This window comes from Muscardinus avellanarius, assembly GCF_963383645.1.
Source record: "Muscardinus avellanarius genome assembly, chromosome: 2".
NCBI classification, from domain to species: Eukaryota; Metazoa; Chordata; class Mammalia; order Rodentia; family Gliridae; genus Muscardinus; species Muscardinus avellanarius.
In genome coordinates, this window is record NC_137787.1 from 41,521,067 (window position 1) to 41,535,477 (window position 14,411).

General features: G+C 37.7%; 1 protein-coding gene across 1 annotated transcript in view; it reads left to right on the forward strand.

Moving 5' to 3' along the window:
* Positions 1 to 11,909, forward strand: part of GTF3C3 (general transcription factor IIIC subunit 3) — a gene marked incomplete at both ends in the record, with an annotated part of 36,388 nt that extends 24,479 nt beyond the window's left edge. Inside the window, 5 exons of the mRNA XM_080690137.1 lie at positions 309 to 546; positions 1,198 to 1,388; positions 4,429 to 4,553; positions 6,026 to 6,178; positions 11,787 to 11,909. Coding sequence (XP_080546263.1) covers positions 309 to 546; positions 1,198 to 1,388; positions 4,429 to 4,553; positions 6,026 to 6,178; positions 11,787 to 11,909 — 830 coding nt within the window. The remainder of the gene's footprint in view (positions 1 to 308; positions 547 to 1,197; positions 1,389 to 4,428; positions 4,554 to 6,025; positions 6,179 to 11,786) is intronic.
* Positions 11,910 to 14,411: the final 2,502 nt, after the last annotated feature.

Below are 14,411 nucleotides of genomic sequence, written 5' to 3' on the forward strand. Positions count from 1 at the left end.
CCCTGGAGGAGCATATATCCCAGGCTGGCACTGAGAAATGCAAATGAAGTTATTTGGGTTTTGTGGAGATCAAGTGAGAGAATTAACTGGGATTGTAGACTGTTAAGCAGGCAGAGCAGAAGGGCATAGTGTTGAAAGAGTGTAAAAAAGAAATCACCTTCCCCCCTCAGGAGAATTGTTGGCAAGAATTCAAGCCCACAGGACCATGGTTATTAAATTCATCTTAAAACCAAGCTTGAGAATTTTTTTGTCTAATATTGTTATTTCTACAAATACAGTAACCTAGCCAGTTTTTATTCTCCTTCTAGCAATATTTGCTGTACTCACAAGTGTCTTGCCAAAAGATGACTGGTGGAACCTTTTGCTGAAGGCCATATATTCCTTATGTGACCTATCCCGATTTGAAGAGGCTGAGTTACTCGTGGATTCCTCATTGGAATATTATTCATTTTATGACGACAGGCAAAAACGCAAAGAACTAGAATACTTTGGTCTGTCTGCTGCCATTCTGGACAAAAACTTCAGAAAGGCATACAACTATATCAGGTGACTTGCCAGTAATTTAATTGACTTCGTTGATAGAGCATGTACATTCACTTTGATTTAGACTCTCATATAAGAATTAATAAGCTACTTCATTTTTAGCTGATTTTATGTACTGGTTCTGTTTATTGGTGACTCTCTCTCTCAGAGCCTGGACTCTAGAATTAGATTTCTGGGGTTCAGAGCTCAGCCATGACATTTATTTGTTTAGTGATATGAGGGTTAGTCTCTTGTGCCTCTGTCTCACTTATAAAAGAACATAATACTACCACCTCATGGTAGCAAGGGCTAGGTGAGTTATTGTATATTAAACCTTGTAGTAGTGCCTGGAACACGTTATTCATTGCCCTGCAACTACAGTTGCAGTTGTAATGGGCAGAGAGAAAAAGTGAATTTTAGACCATTTAGTTCTGGTTTTTGGCTTAAAAGTTTTGTTGAAAAGCAGAAACCAGATGTAGAAAGCTGACTTAAGTAGCATTTTCTGAGAAAATTTTTTTTTAATTGTTTAACAGGTTTTTCTTAAATAGATTGAAGCAATTTGCTTTTCCTTGTTGGGGAATGGTATATTTTAATGTTGGAAGGACAGCACTGAAGGCTTTAATTCTGAGAAATCAGGGAGAATATATTTATCTTACCTTCTATCTACAATTTTAGGATAATGGTAATGGAAAATGTCAATAAGCCCCAGCTCTGGAATATTTTCAATCAAGTTACCATGCATTCCCAAGATGTTCGACATCATCGCTTCTGTCTCCGTCTAATGCTGAAAAACCCAGATAATCATGCCCTGTGTGTGTTGAATGGACACAATGCATTTGTATCTGGTAGTTTTAAGCATGCACTTGGTAAGTGTCTGGCTCATGACTTTGTCAAGTATAGATAGTAGAATGATAAAGGGCCTCGCCTCTGGAGCAGACCCACCTGGATTTAAATAATAGCTCTGCATGCCAAACTATTTTGTCTCCCTCTGCTCAGTTCCTTTATCTCAAAATGGAAATAGTAATCTACAGGGTAGATCAAATTACTATAAAAAAGTGAGTTAATATAAGCCGGGCATGGCAGCACATGATTGTAATCCCAGCATTTGGGAGGCTGAGACAGGAAGGTTGCGGTTCAAGGACACCCTCAGATACTTAGTGAGGCCTTTTGCAACTCACGGTGACCCTGTTTCAAAATAAAGAAGAAAAAATAGGGCCAGGGGGCGGGTGTAGCTCAGAGGTAGAATGCCCCTGGGTTTCATTCCTAGTACTGCAAAAAAAAAAAAAAAAAAAGAGTTAATATAACCCACTTAAAACAATGCCTGGGTAGAGAGTAAGTAGATATAAGTATTTTCAATAATGGTAATTAATAACAATTATTTTATTAAATTTTGGCATTAAAGGGCTGACGTAAGTCTTACAATTCATTTTATTAAAGATCAGCAATTCTCTCTGCTTAGGCTTGCTTGCTTGATTGATTGCCTCTGTTGTACTGGGGATTGAACCCAGGGGCATTTTACCTCTGTGCTATGCCCACAGCCCTATTTTACCCTTTGTATTAAAACAAAAAGTAAATAGGTTGCTAGGTTGCTGAGAGTCTCACTAAGTTGCTGAGGCTGGCTTTGAACCTGCTAGCTTTCTTTGTCAGCCTCTCGTGTACGGGAGTTACAGGAATGTGCCGCCAAGCCTATCTTAGGCTTGTTTTTAAAATAATTTCATTAATTTTGGATGCTTTGTCATCTAATTTTACTTTGCTATATTGCAAGAAAGGATTTAAGATTTGCTGATAGTCATTTCTCTAGGAAGGAAATCTTATGTATCAAGAATTATTTCTATGGTGCTTACAAATCCTAATTAAACTCAAGGAAAATTCATAAATTATTTTAAATAAATTTCTGTAATAAGAACCTTATTTCTTTTTGTAGTAAGAAAAATACCTAATCGAATGTTTAAACTTAGAATTATGCATCTATCTCCTTTTGCCTGAAAGCTGATATTGCCAGGTTAATTGTAAAGAAACTGATTTTGGCTATTTAAAACTTTCATGTTTCTTGTGTGGTTGATGCTTTTATAATTGCTCATTCATTAACTTCAAGCATCATATATAAAAACTTTGTATCTTTTTGAAATTGTTTAAAATAGAAAATTGAGCTTTGAAAATTTTTCCTATGTTAAACTTTTATAGAGAGTAAAAGAAAAGTCTAAATGACAGTCTACATCTTTGTTGCTAAGGAGACTCTGTGGGGCCATTCCTTCAGAAATAGAAGCTAGAAGGAATAGGAATTCTTATCTGTAAATGATGGATTCTAGATTGTTTATTAGAAAAAGCTGCTTAATGTATTGTACCTCATTTGATTGATTTTTGAAATGAGGTAGCTGTGTAGATGAAACACATAGAATTCATAAAACCCCAAATTATTATATTAAATACATTCAACTTTTCTTAAGTAAAGTAGTTCTTTTTTGGTGGTACTGGGGTTCCTGGAAGCCCTTCTACCTCCGGGCTACACTCCCAGACCTATTTTATATTTATATTTGGAAACAGGGTCTCTTAAGCCAGCATGGCTGGCTTCAAACCTGCCCGACCCTCCTGTCTCCGCCTCCCAAGCGAGGGGATTACAAGCGTCTGCCACCACACCCGGGGTAAAGTAGTTCTTATATTTTAGAAAAAAGCACCCCCTGAGTATTGCGGTGCACATCTGTAATCCCAGTATTTGAGAGGCTGAGACAGGAGGATTGCAGGTTCCAGAGTAGCCTCAGCAAGTACTGAGACCCTATGTCCAAATAAAAATAAGGCTGAGGGTGTAGCTTGGAGGAAGAATGCCCTTGGGTTCAATTTCTAGTACCAACAAACAGACAAAAAAGAACAAAGAAAGAAAAGAAAACAGCACCCAAAATCTAAGAAACAAAGCCGTTGTTTTAAACTCCACAATCCAATATTTAATTTATAAAACCGATCAATTAGTTTTACAAAAGAATTCACCAAAAGACACATTGCCCCATTTCTTTTAAAATAGACTTAAAAACGGGCATGGTGGCGCATGCTTGTAATCCCAGCATTTGGGAGGCTGAGACTGGAGGATCGCAGTTTGCGGACAGCCTCAGCTACTACTTAATGAGGCCCTCTGCAACTTAATGAGACCCTGTTTCAAACTAAAGAATAAAAAATAGGATAGGGGGTGTGGCTCGGAGGTTGAATGCCCCTGGGTTCCATCCCCAGCCCCGCAAAAAAAAAACAAAAAAAACAAAACAGAGCTGGTTGTGATGGCGTGCGCTTGTAATAAAACTGGGCTGGGGGTGTAGCTTGGAATTAGAATGCCTCTAGGTTCAATCCCCAGCACCCTCCAAAAAATAGACTTAAGATCATAAAACAGATTTATGATCACAATTGATGTTACTTGGATGTATTATTCTACATTGAAATATCTAGCTGTGCCTAAAGTTACTGTTACTCATATTACTGTTTAGGGTCAAATACATTTATTGGAAAGCTTCTGATTGCATTCTGTTATATGATGCTTTAAAATTCAAATTAATGTGCATGTAGTTGATATGTCAGATAGAATGTACACCCTGTATATGTTAAACTTAGTAATGTTTGGCCTTAAAATATAATTGAATAAATCCAAGCGTGGTGGTGGGAGGCTGGAACAGGAGGATCGTAGTTCATGCATAGCCTCAGCTACTTAGTGAGGTCCTTTGCAACTCAGTGAGACCCTATTTCAAAATAAAAAAATAGGGCTGGGGTGTTGCTCGGAGGTTCCTGGGGGTGTCGCTCCAGAGCCCCTGGGTTCCATCCCCAGTACTGCAAAAAAAAAAAAAAAAAGAAAGATTGATTGAACACATGTTGAGGAAATAAGGAACTCTGTTGTAGTCACACCATTTGACACCACTGCTTATTTTCCAGGACAGTACGTGCAAGCCTTTCGTGCCTATCCTGATGAACCTCTCTATAACCTCTGTATTGGCCTAACCTTTATTCACATGGCATCTCAGAAGTATGTGTTAAAAAGACATGCTCTTATTGTGCAGGTAATTCATTTGAATTTCTTACTACATTTTATGTTCCTTGATAATGAATACATTTAATGTTTTTTTAAGAATCCTACTTCAGAAATAATACCTGCTTAGTATACATGTTTGGGAGTACCCAACACTTATTCCTGTCTTCAGCACTCAAGATTCAGCATATGAAAGACTTATGGCCAAGTCTTTACTACATTAATATAGTAAGATCCAACCAGATTATGGTGGAAAAAGCCAGGCCACATCTACAGGAATTTATATGCAGGCTTCCTTGTACTTTGGAGCCCTGATGTCTCTGGCTATTTTAGCTCCTGAAGATTAATTTAATTTATTTTTTTTTTTGCATGTGTGTGTGGGTCTGGGGATGGAACCCAGGGGCGTTCAACCTCTGAGCTACAGCCCCTGCCCAATTTTTTATTCTTTATTTTGAAACCGGGTCTCACTGAGTTGGAGAGGGCCTAAGTAGCTGAGACTGTCCACGAACCGTGATCCTCCAGTCTCAGCCTCCCGAATGCTGGGACTACAAGCATGCACCACCATGCCCGGCTTAAATTAGTTTTTAAAAATATAAATATTAGCCAGGCATGGTGGTGCATACTTGTAATCCCAGTACTTGGGAGGCTGAGATAGGAGGATCACATATTTTCAGGCAGCCTCAGCTACTTAGGCTCTCCGCAACTTAGACCCTGTTTTAAAAGAAAGAATAAATATCAGGCTAGAGATGTAGCTTAGAGGTAGAATTTCCCTGAGTTCCATCCCCAGTACTGAAAAAAATATATATGTACATATATATAATTATATATAATTATATATGCATATGATAATGTATGATGGGTGCAGATGCTTCCTTACACAATCACCAACAAATTGTACTTTAAAATTTTTCCTCTTGAGTGGGCTGGCATATCACCAGGTGGAAAGTGCTTTCTTAGCATATGCATGGGCCTGGCTTTGCTCTCTAGCACTGCAGAAGAAAAACAGATTTCCTCTTTGGTCTTATAACAATTCAAAATTGTGTTTTTATTTTCTTATTTACTTTTTTAAATAGCATCTCTCCTATAACAAGAGATAAGGATTTTTACCACTTTTGTTCATGACACTGCTGTGTGAATACTTTTATTTTTATGATTTCCTTTTTTTAAATTCTTTGGGGGGCTCTGCCTCTGAACTACGTGCCCAGAGTTTTTGAGATACGGTCTTGCTAAGTTGCCCAGGCCAGCCTTATATGCAGTCCTCTTGCTTCAGTCTCCCGAGTAGTGGGATTACAAGCATGCAGCATCACACCAAGCTGATTTCCTTATTTTATATGTTTGAAGTATTCAGAATGTGATATAGTATAACATGTGCTATGTTCTTATAGGACAAGACTGTATCAGGTTATTTTTAGTATTTGTACTCAAAGCATTTGATACTTGAAATGGTTCAATACATACTTATCAAATGAGTAAAATGCTGAATTAATTTTTTCTTTTTGGTAGGGCTTTTCCTTTCTTAATCGATACCTCAGTCTGCGTGGACCTTGCCAGGAATCATTCTACAATTTAGGCCGTGGCCTTCACCAGCTGGGTCTGATTCACCTTGCCATCCACTATTACCAGAAGGCCCTGGAGCTCCCTCCACTTGCAGTAGAGGTATTGTATAATTAACTTTAAAAAGAGGAGTCACTTCCTTTTCTGTAGATAAGTGCAGTTAGCTAAGTATTGTGGCCCAGGCAGTGAAATTATGGCTTATATAGTAAAATGTATTTTTCCCCATTTCAGTGTATTTATGTAATTATGTTCAGCAACAGGTAGATTCATTGACATCTTAGTCTTATCACTGATGAGCAACCATGTGAATGTGTACAACTTATGGTGATGACCCTTTCAGTTACTCTAACATAGGCCTTGTGCTTGAGACGTGAAGTTTGAAGGTTGAGTAATATAGTTTATTGCCAAGTTCAAGCATAACTTTTTTTTTTACAAAGATAAAAGACAACCAGTATTAATGTAGTTTCAGGCAAATGTGTTGCCAGTACCGTGATGATTTTTGTTTAAAGTCTTATTTATACTTTAATCTCTGAAGAAAAGTATGAGTGTTTTCATTGTTAATTTTTAAGTATATACACATTAGTATATATATGTTTTTTAAATTAAGTTAATCCCCATGTTATTACCCTGGACAACTTTGGGTTTTTTTTTTTTTTTTTTTGGTGGTACTGGGGTTCCTGGAAGCCCTTCTACCTCTGGGCTACACTCCCAGACCTATTTTTACATTTTTATTTGGAAACAGGGTCTCCTAAGCCAGCGCACACGGCTGGCTTCGAACCTGCGCGATCCTCCTGTCTCTGCCTCCCAAGCACGGGGATTAAAAGCGTGCGCCACCACACCCGGCTAACTTTGGTTTTTAAATAAACAAATATATGCTTTTATGGCTATGCCGATAAAATATACTGTCATGTTCTTTCTTTTATAAATATCTTTACAATATTGCTGCTTGAATTTTATAGGTATCATTTAAAAATTATTTTTATTGATGCATTGTAATTATATATAATAGTAGGTGTCATTGTGATATATTTATAGTAGCATGATTTGGTCTATTAGATTTTCCTATACCTCCTCTCCTCCCTTTCCTAAACACCAGCTTCTGTTTCCTTTTTTCTCTTTGGCTTCCACATAGGTCAGAAAGCATACAGTCCTAGATGTATCTCACTTAGCTTGATGTTCTTGGCTCCATCCATTTCCTGCAGGTGGCTCAGTAAAACTCCATCGTGTCTACTACCACACTTTCTTTACCCATTCATTTGTTGTCAGACCCCTAGTCTGGTTCTATGACTGGGCTGCTGTGAACTGGTGCTGCTGTAACCATAGGCATGCATGTACTGCTATGGTGTGCTCACTGTAATTCTTTTCAATAAATACCAAGGAACGATATGGCTGGATCATGTGTGGTTCCATTTCTAGTCTTGAGGCCATACTGATTTTCCTAGTGGTTGTACTAATTAAGTAACAGTCCCACCAATAACATATAAGCACTTCCTTTTGCCTACATCCTCACCAGCATTTCTATTTGTGCTCTTGATTATTGACATTTTAACTAGAGTGAGGTGAAAGCTCTGTAGTTTTGATTTGCATTTCTTTGATTGCTAATCATCTTCAGTATTTTTTCATATATATATATATATATATATATATATATATATATATATTTTTTTTTTTTTTCTTTTTGGTGGTACTGGGGTTCCTGGAAGCCCTTCTTCCTCCGGGCTACACTCCCAGACCTATTTTATATTTTTGAAAAAGGGTCTCTTACGCCAGCACTGCTGGCTTCGAACCTGCGCGATCCTCCTGTCTCTGCCTCCCAAGCGCGGGGATTACAAGCGTGCGCCACCACGGCCCGGCTTTTTTCATATGTTTATTGGCCACATGTATTTCTTCTTTTGAGAAGTATCTATTTACCCATTTATTGAATAAGTTGCTTTGTTGTTGTTGTTATACTTTTTGGAGTTCTATACATATTCTGGATATTAATCCTGTCAGAAGAGTAGCTAGTAAAGATGTTTTCCCATTCTTTAGGCTCTCTTTTCCTTTTTTTTTGCTGAAGTAGTAGACCTGCTGGATCATTTGGTAGATCTGTCTTATAATTTCTTGATAAGCCACCATACTGTTTCCATACTGGCAATACTAACATTCCCAACTATAGAAGAATGTCCATTTATGTGTATTGCCTAATGTTTAATTGGCTTTTCCCTGTCCAATTATGTTCCTTTTATATTCTTGATATTAACTAGATGTTTATAATTGTCAAATATTTTATCCCTTTATGTATCTTGTCTTTTCATTCTATTGTTTTTTTTCCCGTGCAGACACTTTTTAGTTTGAAGTAATGCCATTTGTCTACTTTTTCTGTTTTCCCCTTGATTTGGGGGTCTTGTCCACTAAATCCTGGCTTGCGGCAGTACTTTGAAGCATTTTCCCTGTTTTTTTTCCTATTAGTTTCAGGTTTTATATGTAAGTCTCTAATCCATTTTGAGTTGGATGATTTTTTAAACTGGTGAGAGAGTCTAGTTTTATTCTTCTGATGTGGACATCTAGTTTTCCCAACATCAAATAGAAATTTTAAGATTATATTTTCTGGTTCTGTGAAGAATGGTTTGAATATAGAATGTCCACTGGAAAAGCTCATGTGTTGGCAATGTAAAAATGTTTAGAGGTGAATGATTTAATCTCATCAGCAGATGAATGGTCTTGTGGCTAAATCCACTGATGAATCAATGTGAAAGGATTTACTGGGTGGTAGCTGGGCAGGTGGGGTGTGGCCGTGAGGACGGAGGTCCTGGCCACTTCTGTCCCTCTCTGCTTCTGACCACCTCGAGTGGAGGTGCTTTCCTCCCCCTGCTGTGCTGGAGCCAGCTGACTGGACTGAGCCTCTTAGGTCACAAAATGAAAAAGCAGACTAAACAAGTGTCATTGATATTTTGATAGGAATTATGTTGAATTTATAGATTGCCTTGGGGTATTATGGACATTTTAACAAAATTGATTCTTCCAGTCTATGAACTCAGATGTCTTTGTTTTTTCTCCTCAGTTTTTTCATCAATGTTTTATAGTCATCATTGTTATAGACATTATCCACTTTTTTTTTTTTTTTTGCGGTACTGGGGATTGAACCCAGGGACATTCTACCTCTGAGCTTCACTCCCAGCCCTAACTGTTTTTTTTTTTTTTTTTTTGCAACACTGGGGATGGAACCCAGGGGGATTCTACCTCTGAGCTACACCCCAAGCCCTAGTTTTTTTTTTTTTTTTTGTCTGAATGATGTCTGTTGTTGAAAATGGTATGTGTAAAGTCTCCTACTGTTGTATTTAGGTGGTCTGATATTATGTACAAAATTATTTGCAATTGGTATTTACTTTTGCAGTATAGACCTCTATCATTATATAATGACATTCCTTATATCTTTTAATGCTTTTGATTTAAAGTCTATTTTATCTAAAGATGGTTACTGCTGCTTTACTTTGGTTTGTGTTTGCATGAAATATTTTATCCTTTCACTTTCACTCTATGTATGCTCTTAAAAGTGTACTTCTAGTAAGAAGTATATAATTGAATCTTGATTTATAATCCATTCAGTTACTATGTCAATTAATTTTACAATTAAAATTTTATAATTACCTGGGCATGGTGGTGCATGCTTGTAATCCCAGCATTTGGGAGGCTGAGACCAGAAGATTGCAGTTCGCGGCCAGCCTCAGCTACTTAATGAGGCCCTCTGCAACTTAGTGAGACACTGTTCAAAATACAGAACAAAAAATAGGGCAGGGGGTGTGCCGTGGAGGTCAAATGCCCCTAGGTTCTATCCCCAGACCTGCAAAAACAAAAACAAATTATAATTACATTTTAATTGTAAAATTTAAGATTTATGGTAATTATCAGATGTCTTACTACTGCCATTTTGTTACTTGTTTTGTAGGGTTTTTATATTTCTATTCTTTCTCCTATAGTCTTACTGTTGAGTGGTTTTCTCCAATAATTGTTTTCTTTGCTTATTGTTTTTGGTATGTTTTGGCATGTATCCTATTAAAGATTTTCGTTGTTGTTTGGTACTAGGGATTAAACCCAGGGGTGTTCTATCTTCGAGCTGTACCCTCAGCTCTTTTAATTTATTTTGAAATAGGGTCTCACTAAGTTGCTGAGACTGTTCTTGAAACTGTGATCCTCATGTCTCAGCCTCCCAAGTTCTGAGATTACAGGCATGTGCCACCATGCCTGGCTATCACTATATTTTGATATTCATGCTCATTAGAAAAGCTTACAAATATTTCCCTAATTTTAGCCGTCTTGATTCCTCATACATTTTTTATAGGATTCATCCTCCACAGGCCTTCTACAGCCTTTAGTCGGTTGCCCACACTTTTCTTCGCTTTCACATTGGAATAGCCAGTCACATAAAACCACTCTCGTTCTCTAAAAAATGTCACCATTTTCCATAACTTCTTCTTTCATAAAATAGGCAATATTTCCTCATATATAGAGAGTTATTTTTCTCTTAGTTACCACATATTATATTAATTCTTAGGAATTTGAACCAGCATTCTATACTAACATTTTATGCTTTCTAGAAATGTATTCTTCAGCAGTTTTTAATGTGGAAGAGTACATATTTAGCATTAGACCCAAGTGTACTGAGCTTCTTCATGCCCTATAGAACTAAGATACAGAAGTATATGAGCTTTATACAATGTTAAAATGTTTTAGTATTTTACAGTGTTTTAGTATTTTAGTACTTTATATTTAACTTATTTGGAAATGACCAAGACATTTAATGAGTATATAGTACTTAATTTAACAAACAAACTTAAGATTTGAAGTTAATGGAAAAGATTCTTGAAACTGTGACAGGTTCACTTAAAATTTTATCTCATTCACATTCAGCGGGTTACTACTTTTTAATGTTTGGATTGCTCGTAGACATGAGGCATTGAACAAAAGTTAGCTCTCACACTGCCAACAGCCTGGTTGAGAGGGTCTTCCCTTAAACTCGAGGCTCTTTGAGGAAGACGGGCCACAGAGGGCTCACGGTGTCTCTCCTGCACTCCTCCAGGGGTCTCAGGAGATGGCAGCAGCCTCATTAAGGTCCTTTCGTTGGTCCCTTGACCTATCAAAGAGCAAGATTACAACAGTTTAGTTTAACAATGTTAGTAGATTTACTTAGTATCCTAAAATCGGGTAACACTTTACTAAATATAATAGAGTGAGTATTCCACATAGTTTCTAGTTTTGCTATTATATTTATAAAGGCCTTTTTCAAGATTGTAGTATTCAACTTTATTTTTTCTTTTGTGAAATCCTTAATTTGCTATGGCTTATTGATAAGATTTTTCTGTAACATTGGTTAGACATTTTTAAGTATTTGATGAAACTTAATGATTGACTTAATCAGCATTGGTCCACAGTGTAATTTTTTATTATTATGAGTTTTAGTAGCTTTTTGAAAACACATTGGTAAAATTATTTGTCATAAAATTGTCCTCCTTGGCAGTTTAAGATATAAAAATATGAGCTGGGCGTGGTGGTGCATGCTTGTAATCCCATCATTCAGGAAGCTGAGACAGGAGGATTGCGGTTTGTGGACAGCCTCAGCTACTTGGGGGTGTAGCTTGGAGGTAGAATGCCCCTGGGTTCCATCCCCAGTACTGAAAAAATATTATATATTTATATAAATACTTACGTATTTTTTTCTTTCTTTCCCTTCTAGGGTATAGAAGTTGATCAGTTAGACCTACGGAGAGATACTGCCTACAACTTGTCTCTCATTTATCAGAGCAGCGGGAATATTGCAATGGCTCAAAATCTTTTGTACACCTATTGTTCTATATGAAGTGCGTCCACTGAGAAAGCTGTGAGCAGCTGCTGTGCTCGGACAGCATCTTGTGTCTGGGGATAATTAACTCCCGATGGACGTGACTAGCATCATTAGCGTTGTATTTCCTTTTTGCTATACAGCCCGTGCAGTGTTGCCGCCACTCCCCTGAGGCGTCAAGTGCAGCTTGGGGTGAGGTGTGTAGTGCTGTGGTGGGGTGCTGCCCAGAATGCAGGAGGCCCTGGGTTCAGTCCCACAAAACAGCAAAATACTGCAGCTCTTATCATTCCTATGAGAATTGTATATTAGTCTGTCATTTTCCTTTAGCCCTCTGTAGTAAAATTGTCCCCTATGCTGAAATGAACGTTGTTTGCCTCTGAACCAGCTTGGAGTTGAGTACTTTTCCATTTATTCATCTTTGCTTTAACACTACATATTAAACACCTGTATAAGACAGACGTGGTCTTTGCAAAATACATTACTGAGATAATTACCACAATACAATAATTAAGTACAAAATTTGAGCATATATTTGAAAGAAGTATTTGCCATGTCTTTATATATGTCATTCTTGTCAATCCAGTTTTTAACAGCTGTTACTGTTACTTGAGACAGTTTTTCAAATACATGGAAACAGCTGTTGCTTATTAAAGCAGATACAAATTGGGGCTCGTAAGACATTTACTAAATCAGCACCTGAAAAAATTACTGAATCTAAGGTAAAGATACTTCCTAGGTATATTATTGGTCAAATAGTACTTTTGTGTGTGTATTGGTACTGGAGATTGAACCCAGGAGTGTTCTTCCTCCAGGCTGCAGCCTCGGTCCTTTTATTTTTTGCTTTGAAATGGGCTTGCCAGCTTGTTAAGCGTCTTGCTAAATTGCTGAGGTTCTTGAACTTGTGATCCTCCTGTGTTAGCTCCTAAGTACTGGGATTATGGGCCTGTGGCACTGTGCCTGGCGAAATAACAGTTTTATAGGGGAAACTAAATACCATAATAAATGTATATATACTTGTGAATCATTGTCCAGTTGTGGGAAGAAAACAAGTATGAAACGTGGGATCAAAGAAACACAATGGGGGCTTTTTAGGAAATTCTTACCACTGTTTATACTGTATAACTTTCTAGTTGAGAAGCAGAATTTGTATGTAGTAAGTAAATGTGTCATGTACTCTGTATGTGTTTCATATATAACTTAAATAAATTCTATTTTTATATTAAGGCTATTTCGAATGCTTACATATTTTTCATTTTATGCCACTGACATGTATTGACAAACTAACTGTGATATAGTGACAAGTTTTATGTCTTGGCATCCTGCCTGTAGATATAGGCATTCTCTGTTTAGATTTTGTCCCTTGAATAAAGCTCCCTGGATTGAGGAAAGACAAATTGGGACTCTGTAGAGGAGTTACTTAAATAGGAGGATCACAGGGTTGAGGCCTTAATGAGCAACTCATTGAGACCCTGTTTCAAAAATTAAAAGAACTGGGCCAGGCGTGGTGGCGCACACTTGTAATCCCCACGCTTGGGAGGCTGAGACAGGAGGATCTCGCAGGTTCGAAGCCAGCCTCAGCTGGCTTAAGAGACCCTGTTTCCAAACAAAAATATAAAGTAGGTCTGGGAGTGTAGCTCGGAGGTAGAAGGCCCCTGTGTTCCATCCCCAGTACCACCGAAAATAAAATAAATTAAAAAATAAAAAGGACTGGGAGTGTAACTCAAAGGTTGAAACCCTGGGTTCTATCCTCAGGGTCACCCACCCAAAGGAATACTAAAAGACTTTTAGACAAATAGGAAACTGGCAGTTATTTTTTCTGTCTTCCAGGCCTTATGTAAAGCCCCTGTCACAATATTTTAGTGTGTAATTTTTAAAGCTTATATCTAATCACCTATGTACCATCCTTACCCCAACAATGGGGTCCTCGTAGTTGGTTTTTTTTTTTTTTTTTTTCAATGTAATGAGAGTTGTTTCTACTGCTTACAATGTATTGGCAGTCTATTCCAAGCAGGGGTAATTAACAGGTTTTTTTTCTCTTTGCACGTGTGTGTGTGTGTGTGTGTGTGTGTGTGTGAGAGAGAGAGAGAGAGAGAGAGAGAGAGAGAGAGAGAGAGAGAGAGAGAGAATTAAAGTGGAGGGAGAGAGAGAGACTGGGGATTAAACCATTAAACCCAGGGGTCTGCTACCTCTAAGCTACACCCTCAGTCCTTTTTTACTTTTTATTTTGAAGCAGGTTCTCAACAAAATTAATGAGGGCCTTGCTGTTGCAAAGATTGGCCTCGAATCTGACATATTGTCTCAGCCTCCCAGATACTGGGATTACAGAAATGAGCCACCACGCACAGTTCTTCCCTGGGAATTTTAGAAATTAGATACTGCCTTTTTGTGGAGCTAGAATTTAAGGGGTATGCAGCCAACCAGCAGTTGACTCATTATGTTGAGGAAGAAAAATAATGCTTACGCATTAGGAGAAGTAAAAATGAAAATGTAAAACGTACTCTCTGGACTCCTGGAGATATT